Below are 15,700 nucleotides of genomic sequence, written 5' to 3'. Positions count from 1 at the left end.
AATATGAGAGTACTATATTACCATGATTATGATTATTATTGTGCAATTCTTGTCTACTGTTGTCTTAATGTTACATTATTTTTATATGATATGCTGAATTGAGAATGATCACCATCCTTTAAAAAAGAAAACAGAGGAAAGATAGTTCTACACAGAGATGGATGGCTCCTCTCCAGTTGTGTCGTCAGATGAACACTCCATCCTTGTCTTGGGGCTCAACTATAACTACAAGCAGATGTAATATTTTACCGCAGTATTACTGTATTATTTGGGATGATACATACTCCTCCTATAAAATGTAAATAGATATTTTGCCAGCTCATTGTTCATACATGTAATGTAGTAAAGACAAACAAATATTTGCAGTACATCGCACTGGAAACAAGGTACCGAAATAAAGGTGAGAGTTTAACATAAATAAACGGTAGAGTCTAGAGATTGTATGGGGGTGGGGGTGCATTTGGTGACATCACTGCTGACTAACTAATGTACATAGGCTTGGGCTTCCAGCACAAAGATTTTGTAATTTTGGTCATTATTTATATCCTTGTAAAGCACATGGAATAAACACGACTTGTACAACCATTAATCAACCTCAGTGTCCTGGTTCTTTATTGCAGGGGTGTGAACTGGTGATGGTCCAAAAAAGGTGCCTGAAAACAAAGAAAATGGGGGGGGAAGATAGTGCTAGCACTAACAGTGCTACATGGATAGCCTAGCACTAGCGGTGGTAGATGGATAGCTCTAGCATTAACAGTGGTCTAACAATTATGCGTGTGTAAGTAGCGATGGCCCTGACTTTAACACCCGCATAATTAATCTAAGCAACCTGTTCTCAAAGTAATTATGTGGGTTCCTGCAGGTTTCAACAAGTTACATTTAGGACCTTTTTAAGACCACTTTTAATATATTTTAAGACCTATTCAGTTCAGTCTGACGTCACGCGTGACATTTAGCCATTTCCGGGTCCAAATAAAAAATTCCCTGCACCAGAGTACCAGTGTACTAAATCAGTAGAATGACAGTTCAATACATTTTTGGGACTCAGATCTATTCATACAACAAGGGACACAGCACTGCGGCATTTCGAAGAGAGCGCCTCAGCCAACGTTGGACCCGGAAACAGTATTATCGCCTGGTCAATACGTCACGACTTAACAACCGAATTGAGCAAGTATTGGTATCAGACTCACATTCATTGATTCTTTTCATTAGCAATGCTGGGTGATCTGTTCTGTTGCATATAGAACAATGATAATGTAAGTTAGCCTACTCTATCAATTTCTTGATTCATTTCCATTGCTTCTCAACACAAGAAAAAAAAAAAATATTTCCTTTATTGTAATACAAAAGCACATGGACACATGTATAATATGGTATATGTTGTAGTATGATATTATATATTATGATGTAGTAAAGTAAGCATCACAAAAAAAGAAAAAAAAGAACATATGATATGTATGTATGATATCATTTTTCTTTTTTTTGTGACACTTAATAATAAAGTGAAAAAAAGATATATATAATATATCATACTATACGATGTTCTTTTTTTCACTCTTATTTTTTTCCCTTTATTGTAATACAAAAGCACATGGACACATTTATAATATGATATAGTATGTTGTAGTATAGTAAGCGTCACAACAAAACATAGTATAGTATTACATCATACTATACTATATCATGTTCTTTTTTTGTGATGCTTACTATACTACATCATAATATATCATACTACAACATACCATACTATATATCATATTATGAATGTGTGTGTCCATGTGCATTTGTATTACAATAGAGGAAAACATTATAAAGTGAAAAAAAGAATATATATAGTATGATATATGATATCTTTTTTTCTCCACTTTATTTATTTCTTCTTTAGTATGATAATAATATGTCATACTATACTATATCATACTATAATACTAAGGAAAAAAATAATGAAGTGAAAAAAAGATACTATACTATCTTCTTTTTTGATATAGAGAGAAACCTAGGATATAAAGAGAAATCTACAATATGAAGGGAAACCTAGGATATAAAGGGAAACCTAGGATAGTGAAACCCATATAAAGAGAAACCTAGGATATAAAGAGAAATCTCCAATATGAAACCTAGGATGTGAAGAGAAACCTAGGATAGAGAAATCTAGGATATGAAGGGAAACCTAGGATATAAAGAGAAAACTAGGATATAAAGAGAAATCTACAATATGAAGGGAAACCTAGGATGTGAAGGGAAACCTAGGATATAAAGAGAAACCTAGGATAGGGAAACCTAGGATATAAAGAGAAACATAGGATATAAAGAGAAACCTAGGATAGAGAAACCTAGGATAGAGAGGGAAACCTAGGATATAAAGGGAAACCTAGGATATAGAGAGACACCTCATTATCTATAGAGAGGTAATTTTCTCACCAATATTTTCAACTGCTGACTTTTGTACCCCCAACTCTTGTAAATGTATCTAGCTATAACCAAACCCAAGTTAAGTCCAGAACAGTCACAACTGGTCCTGGTTTCTCAAACTGACTTTTTTAAAGAACATTGACAAGAAACAATACAGTGACCAATCAACTGTATCCAGTAGGTCTGGATGAGAACAGTTCTATACAGCTTCCAGTGGATGATCCTATTGTCCTGCCCTCTGGTGACAGTGGCTCAGAGAACACTCAGAGAACACTCAGAGAACACTCAGAGAACACTCAGAGAACACTCAGAGAACACTCAGAGAACACTCAGAGAACACTCCTAATCGGCCCACAGTTCTCTGTGCTGCAGCAGTATTGCTGGACATCAGTCTTTGATCTAGATTGTCTGTTGATACGTGTCAACGTCTCTTGATCCTTGAGGATGACACAGAGGATGACACAGAGGATGACACAGAGGACTGTCTGCCACGAGATGTTTGGAAGTCGAAAGGTAAGTTAAGGGAGAAATATCCCTGTGAGACAAATAAAGTTGTTTGACTGGAATGAATGACTGGAAAATACTGTATATTTACATGAAAAATGTACCCTAAAAATCATACATGACCAGAAATGACATCACACCACATACAGTAGTTATAATAACCAAACAAAGAAATTCACTGTTCTGATCACATTGCTCCAGATATGTCACCCTTCATTTGAGTTCAGTGGCAGAGGCACTAATCGCCAGGGACAGGCAATGTTTTAGCTAAGTGGTGCAACAGAGCTAATGTCGCCATGGTGTGTTTGGACACTGGTCAGGGGAATGATTGATGGACAATACTTAGAGCTGATTGGCCAGGCGGAGGACGGGGCCTGGGGGTATGGCTTGAGAAGTGTTGGTGCGGGGTGCTGATTGGTGGAGTGCTGCTAGATTCGCCAAACTGTAGAGAGACTTACATTTCTCTGTATAAAATGATATAAAACCACAACACTACCATGCACCTTCATGAATGTAATACATTTGGTTTTATCCAGCCTGGGAGTCACGCTCGCTGTCACATTGACAGCCCTAATTAGAAGATGTTAAAACCATGGTCTAGCTTGAACTCTCCTGAAGAGACTGACATGACCAAACATTAAGCTTCCCAGTAAACAAAGAGTCCAAAAGACGTCCTCAGGGAAGCCGGAGTGTGGGCTCAGATGACGTCTTTCTAGGACGTCCAGAAGACGTCTTTAGGACGTTTTATGGACTACAGAAATGTCATCTGGACGTCCTAGAAAGACGTCATCTGAACCCACATTCCAGCTTCCCTGAGGACGTCTTTTGGACTCTTTGTTTACTGGGTTATAATCAGATCGTCATAGTAACACAATTGTCCATAACGCTCTTAAAACAGCGACCGAATGTCAACCCACAGTGACGGAGCAGCTATTAAAGCTGCTGTTGAACTCTAAGTAGCTTTTGGTTTCCCCGTCTTGATTTGACAAATGTTGCTCGATACAAAAGTAGATTTAAAAAGACAGGCTTTTTGGAGAGTGAGAGTGAGAGTGAGAGTGTGTGTGTGTGTGTGTGTGTGTGTGTGTGTGTGTGCGCGCGCGCGCGTGTGTTATCTGTTTGAAGCAGGCTCACCTTCAGTCAGCTGTCTCTGAGCCATAACACTGCTGCTGAGAAGATTAAAAAACCCACAATCCACCATGAAGGAGAGAGCTTTGCCCAGAACTGGAGAGAGAGATAATGACTCATTCCACCTCCTTCCTTTGTCCGTTCCTTCAGGGAATAGTACTGTAGATACTGTAGAATAGCACTGTAGATACTGTAGATACTGTAGAATAGTACTGTAGATACTGTAGAATAGTACTGTAGATTATAGGAATAGTACTGTAGAATAGTACTGTAGATTATAGGAATAGTACTGTAGAATAGTACTGTAGTAGATTATAGGAATAGTACTGTAGAATAGTACTGTAGATTATAGGAATAGTACTGTAGATACTGTAGAATAGTACTGTAGATACTGTAGAATAGCACTGTAAATACTGTAGAATAGTACTGTAGATTCAAAACCCACCTTCAAGCTTGCCTTCACCAGTTAACCCTCTCCCCCTCCCCTTCCCATGTGTCCCCAGCACTACCTTAATTAGGCACCGACAGCAATAAGTTTAACCCCGATGCTATTTTCCAGGTTTTCTGCTCAAAATCACATGCCCACAGTGAATATAGAATATCTCCACAATCACAAGGGCCTTAATAATGATCTTGGTATCAAATGAAAGCTAACACCTGTGGGGTGACTGTAGAAGTGTCAGAATCAAATCGTTACTGTGTCAGAGTAAATAGAGCTAGAACATTGTGAAAAATCTCAAATTCACTCTCCGCCTAAAAAAACAACAGCTTTTAGAGTGAATATCAGCTTGGAAACCTGACTGAATAAGCCCAAATCATCTAGGAATCAGTACTCCAGGGTCTGATGAGTACTTGTGCCAAATTAGATGCTAGTAATGTGAGCCAATGCAACTTTGTACCTGTTTTAGTACAGGTATGTTTAGGCTGACAACCAATTGTGCCATTTGGAGACATTTTGGCACTATCAGTGTATCAGACTTTCTCATGTATCAAGACTGTAAAATTGATTATATTTCATTGACATATCACTATAGGTATAAATTGCATCCAAATCCAACTGTTTAGACTCTGTTTCCTCCAGCAGGGCCCTCCTGCGCGGTTTTCTGTGCGCTCCTATTGCGCAATGGCCTCGTTTTCACACCAGCTTCGTGACGAGTCGTTTACGCAGTGAATTTTCTCCCGAACGCATTGGTCAAAATGTCATGATTGACCACTCATTTGAAGCGTCAGAGCCAATAGAATCGAGCAGAGGCAAAATGACTTTCGAGGACCAATGATATGGATATTCGGTGGTTGAAATCAAGCATTCTTGGTTGCTTGGTTTTCCTATGTGACGTGGCTGTAAACAAGGGCTTGTGACTCGCACTGCATTTACCGGGCGACGAAAAACCCGATATGGACGTTTAGAATGGAATAAAATGAATCGTTTGCAATATTGATGAACATTATTGATAAAGGTAAGCTCTTTATATCTGTTATATTAAACATAGACCCGAGTATCGCCCCCTCGGTGGGGCGGTAGGTAGATAACCAGCATGCTAGCTAGATGACTTTCACTCCAAGTTAACACAAGCATGACAGCTTCGTGGCCACCACCTGTCAATACGAAAGACACATCAAACTTTATTTGAGCGAGCTAGCTAGTCTTGCATGTAATCTGCAATCTAGTGTCATAGGCTCAAAACACCAAAAAATGTATCTCTGTTTTAAATTGCACAACGCAATTTCCTACAAGACATTCACAAAAAGCATTCTAGGATAAGTTACGAACACAGCATTTTCTGTGGAGCCTCGGTGGCAGAAGGCTGCAACCCGCCTCCTCTGACCCAGCAAGCGGCTGACGCGGGTATGGTGATATTATGTGGTTCTAGCCCGGCCTCTCTCACTGCAACGTCCATATTCCTCGCGTTGTCCGAAACAAATATCGCAATTCATTTTTCCTCTCACCGATTTGAATCGTCACATATTTGTATTGATAATTAACTGCATCTCGATACATTCCTACCTCCCCCCCCCCCTTCCATTCCCACCTTCTCTCCTCTCCTCCCTGCCCTTGCCCTTCTCTCCCCTCCCCTCTCCTCTCCTCTCCTCTCCTCTCCCCTCTCTTCTCTTCTCTTCTCCCCCCCCCTCCTCTAACCCTAGCCTGTCCTGTCCCACTGTGTGAGTTATTGGCTCTGAGTCCATGCTGAGTGAGCCTTCAGAGAACAGACTACATCTGCTCTCTCTGGCCCAGTGCCATTACAGGGCCTGCCACCTTCCCGTGTCCCCCACCCTCAGGTGCAGGGACCTGAAAGGACCTGATAGGTGATCAAGCAATGTGTTTGAAGCTCTTACTTGACATAATTAAGTCCTAGGAGGAGCTAACAGCACATTCTTCTTCTTCTATCTCTTCAGATCTACGAATGCAGAAGGGGCTTGGTGATGGGGGGGGGGATTGGACAGGTCTAGATAACAGTCTGGAACAAGGCCTGCTCCCTCTGAGAGGGGAGCCATGGAGGTGGGCAGACAGCTGTGTGACCAGCTGACAGGAACCAAGGTCAGGGGGAGAGGGGGAGAGGGGGGGTTTGACAGGAGACCAGGGTCAGCGGGGGGGGAGTGTTAATGTGGTGACACGGTGCTCACAGGTGGCAGGAACCACTTTTCTGTCAGTAGGAGGGGGGGATGTTAATGTGGTGACAAAGAGTGGCAAGCTGCCAAGGCACTGCTGTTAGGTGAGGAGAATGAGAGTACTAGGGATTCTGTGTGTGTTTGTTTGTGTGTGTGTGTGTGTGTGTGTGTGTGTGTGTGTGTGTGTGTGTGTGTGTGTGTGTGTGTGTGTAAACGTTGTGGTCATTCCACCATGAAAACAGAATGTTCTGAGAGGGGAAAAAAATGTCTTGTGACGATTGTAATGTTCAGTTGATTGATTCAATTAGGTTAGAGCGCCCACGGGCTGTCATAGTGAGATTCCACCGCTACATGGAAAAGGAGCTGGTTTTTCAATGGGCCAGAGAACACTGATTGTTTCTTACCAGGGACATTCCATCAAATTCTAAGAGGATTTCAGCCCGGTTACTGCGAAAAAACGAGCCGCTTTCAATAACATTTCATACAAGAAAGGGCTACGTTTTGGCCTCATATACCCAGCTCACCTGCGTGTCTCCTTCAATGGCACTAGCCACTTTTTTGATTCATCTACACAAGCAGAGGCATTTTATCAACAGACCGGATATATCCGTCTGTGCGTCTGTGACTCTTGACACGTCAAGACGCTCGTCTCAGTGACATGATACGTTATCCCCAAAATTAAGCCCACACCCGGTAGTAAAAATGAGTAAAAAAACGAACTTCCTTGGAGAGCTTCTTTGGAAAGGGGAAAAGGCCCAATGAGGAGACAGAAGAAGAAGAGCCTACGACTTCAAAGAAAAAGAAAGCTGCATTTAAATGATATCTCTGTTCTTTCTTTACTTGCAGTCTCAAGATGCCAAGCTCTCTCACTCATGTCTCCCTCCTCTCTCCTCGTCCTCTCCTCAGTTCTTCTTTTTTTTCGTCTTTCCTTCCTCTGCTTCCTGAATTATATTTTACAAATGTGTCTTCATCATTCCATCTCCATCACTCTCTTCTATAATCTATTTCAAGCATGTTCTCTCCTCATCAACTGTCTGTTCTTCTCCTCCTATCTCTTTCTCTCCGCTGCTATTTCTTCTTCTATTTCTTCTCTCCTCGTTTTATCTTTACATCATTCATACGAGAAACTACTGTGCAATAACCATGGGAATAGTGCAATGTTCTATAACTGTGCAATATGTTTACATTCTTGTGTTAGAGTTAATATACTGTATATAAGTTTACTAGTCCATATGTTTATAAAAGTACACAGTTACATGCTAACTCCCCCCAGTCTATATACTGTGAATAGACCATATAGTGTATATAAGTTCACATAATAGATACATTCTCAGATGCCTACCGATCACTTATCCCCCTATTTATATCCCTATTATATACTGTATATATATCTATTTATGTCTCTTTTTTTTATTTTATTATTATCTTAGGACTATGTTTGTTTGGTAGCACCTAGGGTTTGCATTTTAAATTTCGTTACAATGACAATAAAGATCATTCATTCATTCTGCTTTCTTTTTCCATTCACTTATTTCTCTTCCCTCAGGATTTCTTTCTCCTCCCTGATTCCTTCTTGCCAGCCCCCCCCCCCCCCCAACACTCCTAATCTCTTCATCTTGTTGCTCTCCTCCTCCTCCAGCTCTCTCTGGCTTCATCCCTTCCTCTGCTCTCCTCCTCCCCTTGTTCTGCTCTACTCCACCATCAACTCCTCCCTTTCCATCTCCCATCTCTCCTCGCACTCCTATTTTTCCCTCCTCCTCCTCATCTCTCCTCTTCTCCTTCTCCATCCTCTTGCTTTTTCTGTCACCTCCAAATCTTCCTCATCATCCCAGTCATACTCGCCTCCTCCAGCCTCGTATACTGTATCTGTTCTCCTTCTCTCCATCCCTCTTAACGCCTTTAACACTAGAACAGCCGTGCCTTTTTTTTACCACTAAAAGAGTCGTCTCGGGGGTCAAATGACCATAGTCTTTACAATGCTCACGCTGCTATTTACACACAACGGACACTAGTTGGCCGCTTGTAAATTAGCCTGCTTCCTACACAGAAAAACGTCAAAATAGCTTTATATTAGCTTATCCTGATGTGATTTTGAAAATGTAAAGATACTGGGTGGTAGAACGCACATATCTAGGAAAAGTCATGAAAGGAGGGTTCTGAAATTTGATCGAGTGCAAAGATATAAAAATGTTCTTTACTCACAGGGGTCAAATGACCCCTCATGGCTGTTTGCCTTCTCTCCCACTGTTGTATCATCTCCTCACTTCTCTTTGGTCTCCCCCACAAACTGCTCCACAAGCTCCAACTGGTCCAGAACGCTGCTGCCCGTATTATCACCAGAACCCCTGTCATCAGTCACATCACCCCCATTCTACACCAACTCCACTGGCTCCCCATCAAACACCGCATCGATTACAAAAGCCTTCTCCATACTTTCAAGGCCATCCATAACCTCGCCCCTCCATACCTGTCCGACCTCCTCCACATCAACATTCCCACCCGGTCCCTCAGGTCTGCCTCCTCCATCAACCTGACCGTCCCCCCAGCCCGTCTGTCCACCATGGGGTTTAGAGCCTTCAGCCGCTCCGCCCCTCGCCTCTGGAACTCCCTCCCCCCCCGACATCAGGAACATTGATTCAATCTCCACATTCAAAACTCACCTCAAAACTCACTTGTTTACGCAGGCGTATGCCCGTTGATTTACTGTTCCCGTGCTGCTCTGCTGCTAGCTTTGTTTATACTGTATATTTCTCTGTATTTGAATTTTGAAACTGTTTTTAAATTTGTTGTACGGCGACCTTGAATGCCTTGAAAGGCGCCTTATAAAATACATTTATTATTATTATTATTATTATTAATGTTCCTGACTGATATTACTCCAGTCCTCCATAAGGAATGTTTATCCAGGTTTCAGTATTTGGATGTAAGCAAGACTCATTACTGTCAAGGGAATACAAATGCTGTAACAACATGGAAAAGCAGACAAAGTCTAAGCAATATGCAACAGGGGAAATTCATTCCAACAATTTGGTTGTATGTGAGCCTATAGCGATACAAAAAAGAATAATCTGTTACAAATACACACTTCTAGAATGTTCTAGATATGCCTTTTCTATGCCAATTCTGTTTAGTCACTGGAACATTTTAGAACCTGACAACCCCATTATGACATCATAATAGCATTAGGATTAACCAAATCCTCTTTGAAGGAAGCCGATTCACTCTGCCACCATCTCAGGTTATTTTCAATAACGAGATCAAACACAGTTTTTTTTTATACAGGTTGCCTATGGAAGGAGGAGAAGAGGAGAATGATGAGTCTTGCCATATAGATTGTTTAGGCGTTTCGCGGTGACACTGATTCTTCTTCGTATGGTGAGGTTAAAGTGATGGGTTGTTGTCCATAAAAAAAAAAAAAACATAATAGGGTGCAAAGAGGAGAGCGAACCTCAGACCTCACCGTTTGGCAAATTAACTGTTAACCCTTGCAAAAGCAAGAAGAAGAAGCAAAAGTGATCACAAGGAGGGGTGTTCCATTATTGGTGCACACTTGTCTGGCTCTGTTCTGGCCTTCCTAGTTTCCCGCCCTAGTCTGACTTTTGTGTGCCAACTGTCAGCAACGCTAATCTATAACTGCGGTCAGAAATGTATCCCCACGTGCGCCTGGCACCATCTTCCCCATCTCTCCCCAGCCAAACCAACAGTAAGTAACGCAGTGGCAGGTCATATTCTGACTTTTGCGCAGTGTACCCCCTGTAGAGTTTCTCTGCTGTAAATAATAATAATAATAATTGTAAAAAAAAAAAAAAAAGACTCACAATGACCTCTGGCCCCCGAGCATAGATTATTTTTTCTTGTGATGACGGGTGGATAGATGATTCAGTTAAAAAACGTCCCTCTCATACTCCACACTAGGATTCTGGGAAAATGTGTTTCTTTAGCACAATGACAAGCGACAAAGATCTAACGATTTGCATAAAGATCTAACATTAGCCTAGACCTAAATCCATCATTCCCAAGTGCTAAGTGAGCTAACTAGGCTAAGTAGACTAGCAAATCACACTGGAAGAAAAGGTCTTTTTTTGCACGGTGGCAAGAGGATAAATTACCTGTGTTTGCGAAGGGACATTTTTGCCCTGATAGAGTATCCTATTTGTGAGCAGACACTACAGTTTTAATTACCTCAGCCAGAGACAATGATTAATTAAGGAGTGAGAGGGAATTAATGAGGATAGTGAGCACCTCAGTAAAGCTCTAAAACTTCACACTGCACTACGACACAGCTAAATGTGAACGCATACACACACAGGCACAGACGAAGGCACTGCTCGGGCACTACACACACACGTACACACAAGCACACGCACGCACACAAAATGTAAAAAAAAAAAAAAGACAAAATGTCAAGTAAATAATTGGAATTAGAATCTCTCCATATTTGTTTGATTTGTTTAGACTAAAACTGTATTGTCCTATGTCACTTGAAAGAACGCATGCTGTTCAAGTTCACACAGCAGCCTTCAGCTCAATCGTAGAGTTGCGATCGGATTGTTTATTTAAATAGTGAATGAAAATGAGCAGTGACTGATAAAGCAGTTCAGGGCTTTGCAGTCCGCAGGCCTGAACCAAGCTATGGTGCAAAGAACAGTATTGTAATAATTACCACTCTTGAAGGAGGGTGAGGACCAACAAAAAATAAAGGGAAGGATTCCTAAAGGGAAGGGTGATAATAATAAAAAAAAGAACTAAAGAAAAGAACAAGGCTGTGCAGACAGGTAAGAAGCCAGGAGTGGAGTGTTCTCTGGTCTTTTATACTTGGAGCACCAGGTGCAATCAGCACCTGAGGAACAGGACACAGCTGTTAGAAATCAGGTAATCACAGACCCACAGCACAGACACGGAGACAGACAGAGTGTGTCTGTGTCTGTGTGTGTCTGTGTGTGTGTGTGTGTGTATATGTGTGTGTGTGCATGTGAGGGTAAACCCATGAAGATCCATCCAGATGTACACCAGACGACAAATACCCCAACACCCAAACAGACAAATAGACAGATACCCATGTGGTCACAGTAAAGTTTCAACCTTAACATCCCCGATTTCCTTGACATTTTGAGCTGAGAGAGAGAGAGAGAGAGAGAGAGAGAGAGAGAGAGAGAGAGAGAGAGAGAGAGAGAGAGAGAGAGAGAGAGAGAGAGAGAGAGAGAGAGAGAGAGAGAGAGAGAGAGAGAGGGAGAGAGTGACAGAGACCGTGGGGGACAGGAGACTGGCAGCATGTCATGGGCCTGTCCATTTCCATCAGTGTCCCGGTGGTCAGACTTGTCAGAGACGGGAGTGTGACGCCTGCTAGGTCAGTGGCTAGCTCTCCCCAGAGGAGCTGCTCTTTGACCACACACCCACACCCACCCACCCACCCACGCACGCGCACGCACACGCACACAAAAACCCCTCAGTTCAAACATCCTTATGTTAAACAGCATGCACATGTCTGTCGCAGATATGCCATCTATAAATAGATAAATGGGTTAAGAGTAATAGAAGGGTTCGTCATGGAGGGAAACATACACTTGCTTGCATTAGACGGTTTATTCCCAAAAGCATTATAAATTACTCACCAAGCACAGGGCACTTCACCATAACAACATTCATATCCTGAGAAGACCCCAACATTTCACACTTACAAAGGATTCCCATATTTTGATTGACAGGAAAAATTCCTCTTTTAAGATGGAAGCACCGACAGTTTCAAGCACAGATAGAGAACGGTCCAACGTTATGACATCACAGACAAAGGGCCCTGTTCCAACACTTTGAAAATGCATCCTCTCTTCCTCCCATCCTCCCTTCCTCAGGTCATCACTGATCACACCCCAACAGCACAGGGATGACCTCAGGGCGGACAGGAAGTAGGAAGTTGATTGTATTAGTAGTGACATCATCTCGATACAAGCATCAGGTGAATGATTGTAGCACCCGTTGCAAAGGGAGGGGTTGGCTCAGTAGTAGAGAGAACATAATATGTTAATGTAATATGTTAATGAGAACATAATATGTTAATGTGTCTGTCCTCCACTTTCAGTCAGTTTGCTGTTGAGAACTGAGTTTGTCCTCTCGTCTACTGTCGTGGTGTTTCACAGTTTAGCTATGGCAGCCGTTCCACCGCAGTATCGACATGGGGCAGCGAGACACCTCGGGCCGCACCAGGCAGCTCCTCAACCCAGAGTTGGGGCGTGGCAGCCTGGGCACAGAGCACCGGGACCAGGGTGCCATGTCTGCGCCGGGTCTAACCCTAACCAGCCCTGTGATGATCACCCTACTACCCAGCCCCGTGATCACCCTACTACCCAGCCCCATCATACTCACCCTACTACCCAGCCCCATCATACTCACCCTGCTACCCAGCCCCATCATACTCACCCTGCTACCCAGCCCCATCATACTCACCCTGCTACCCAGCCCCATCATACTCACCCTGCTACCCAGCCCCATCATACTCACCCTGCTACCCAGCCCCATCATACTCACCCTACTACCCAGCCCCATCATACTCACCCTACGACCCAGCCCCATCATACTCACCCTACGACCCAGCCCCATCATACTCACCCTGCTACCCAGCCCCATCATACTCACCCTACTACCAATCCCCATCATACTCACCCTGCTACCCAGCCCCATCATACTCACCCTGCTACCCAGCCCCATCATACTCACCCTACTACCCAGCCCCATCATACTCACCCTGCTACCCAGCCCCATCATACTCACCCTACGACCCAGCCCCATCATACTCACCCTACGACCCAGCCCCATCATACTCACCCTGCTACCCAGCCCCATCATACTCACCCTGCTACCCAGCCCCATCATACTCACCCTACTACCCAGCCCCATCATACTCACCCTACTACCCAGCCCCATCATACTCACCCTGCTACCCAACCCTACGACCCAGCCCCATCATACTCACCCTGCTACCCAACCCTACGACCCAGCCCCATCATACTCACCCTACCCATCCCCATCCTACCCAGGCCCATCCTACCCAGGCCCATGATAATCACCCTACCCAGCCCCATGATAATCACCCTACCCAGCCCCATGATAATCACCCTACTCACCCTAGTGAGCCCCCCCCTATCCAGCCACATCCTACTCATCCGCAGAACCCCCATCCCCAAGCCCACCAGCCTCGCCCCTACTTCTACGTCCAGCCCTCCCCTCCTCCTCTCTACCACTACCAGTGGCCTATGACCATGCCCTTCAACCCCTATGCTATGCTATGTGACAGACACATTAATATTATTGCATGTTCTAATTATGAAAAGATGATTAATGAATACAAAAAGGTCCCATTGGTATGATTAGTGTACAAAATGCCTGGGGACATCATAAGACTGATCCAAATGCCTGAGACAAAAACATGAAACATGCTATAAACTATTTTTCTGACTATAATGGTCAAGGTTCCAATTACAAATTAGCCCTTCAGGGTTCATCAATGCTTCCTTAATGTTTGTTCATTTGTGTGCGGGGGGGGGGGGGGGGGCAGCATTATTCTTTGAGGGAGCCCTGATTAGTAAAAAGGAGTGCCGGCATCCTGCATTACAAGATTATGACCCAAAAACCGTTTCCAGGTTCAGATTAAGGCTTTAGTTAGTCCACATCCACAGGTAAGACCGTTTGCTGGTTTTAGGTGAAGATAACAGAATGACATGGGGAAGGAATTCCACCCTGATATTCTAACGGGAGTCAGAAGGTCGACAATGCAAAAGACGAAGTGCACTTAGAAGCACAGAAACAATCCAACCATCTCTAACATCACTAAAGAAGTATACATCATAAGGTTGGTCACCAATAGTACCTTAATTGAAAACAGTGTTGAAAATCTCCTGGGCCCAGTTGTTCAAAACTTTGGCTGATTTTGAGTCGTATAGGAAGGAAATCAGTCAGCTCGATCTGATCCTGGATCAGAGAAAAGCATCGGAACCATTCTGATCCAGATTAAAGACCTTTAACAACTGGGCCCTGGCATTTGCATGCAATAACACCAACACCAGTGCAGTAAGAATCAAATCCATTTTGGTTCAATGGTCCCCGAATACAAAAACAAGTACAGCATTATAAATGGAATCATGATGCTATTATCATATACCATTTGCATCGTTATTGAATTTTTGGGACTTTCAAGGCCGTGCAGAGGAAAGTGCGGCTGACTTTTAGACACATCCTTTCTTCTTCTTCTCTTTCCCATAACTCTGACATGTCTCTATAGTTTACGCGGTTTCCTCTTTGTGGTCCCTCTCCCTCATCTAAAAAAAAAAAAAGAAGACTGTTGGGATGGAGACTGTAGAACTGTTGGGATGGGGACTGTAAACTGTTGCTATGGACTGTAGAACTGTTGGGATGGAGCTTCCAGGCACACGTCCCCTTTCTCATTCCACCTTCTTCAGGATGTAGAGGGTTCCGATGTTGTCGACGGTGACGAACATGGAGAAGTCAGGGGACACGTGGATCTTCTTCAGGTTAGAGCCTGTGGGGTAGAAGGTCTGGAGGGCCTCCCCTGTCTCCACGTTCCACCACTGAGAGAGAGAGGAGGGAGGGGCGGGTAAAAGACAGAGGGAGAGATTAGCATAGTTAGCATAACAGGTTGATTTTGCAGTTGAGAGAGCATCTTTGTAGTTCAGTATGTGACTGTTGTACATGTCTTTGTGAACAACAAGGCCAGTTTTCGCATAAAGGCGTTCCAGGCGGCGACCTTTAGCTTCAAGCTGGCGTAGCTCAGGTGTAAACCAGGGTGCAGCTCAGGTGTAAACCAGGGTGCAGCTCAGGTGCAAACCAGGGTGCAGCTCAGGTGTAAACCAGGGTGCAGCTCAGGTGTAAACCAGGGTACAGCTCAGGTGTAAACCAGGGTACAGCTCAGGTGTAAACCAGGGTGCAGGATGGGTAAAGGAAACAGAGCGGATTATTTACATTTTTTAATACATTTTTTATTTGATGAGATGCATAAGTGAAGCAGAGTTTGACATCACAAATGCTGCAATGTTGCATT

The 15,700-nt window shown here is 43.4% G+C and overlaps 1 protein-coding gene across 1 annotated transcript in view; it reads right to left on the bottom strand.

Annotated features, from left to right (window-relative positions):
* Positions 1-13,942: 13,942 nt before the first annotated feature.
* Positions 13,943-15,700, bottom strand: part of apaf1 (apoptotic peptidase activating factor 1) — a 61,725-nt gene continuing 59,967 nt past the window's right edge. The window contains exon 26 of the mRNA XM_080537566.1: positions 13,943-15,230. Within this exon, the coding sequence (XP_080393692.1) occupies positions 15,084-15,230 (147 nt within the window). The 3' untranslated portion in view covers positions 13,943-15,083. The remainder of the gene's footprint in view (positions 15,231-15,700) is intronic.

This window comes from Nansenia antarctica (assembly GCF_963989245.1).
Source record: "Nansenia antarctica genome assembly, chromosome: 8".
Classification (NCBI taxonomy): domain Eukaryota; kingdom Metazoa; phylum Chordata; class Actinopteri; order Argentiniformes; family Microstomatidae; genus Nansenia; species Nansenia antarctica.
This window is presented reverse-complemented; position numbering and strand designations above follow the sequence as displayed.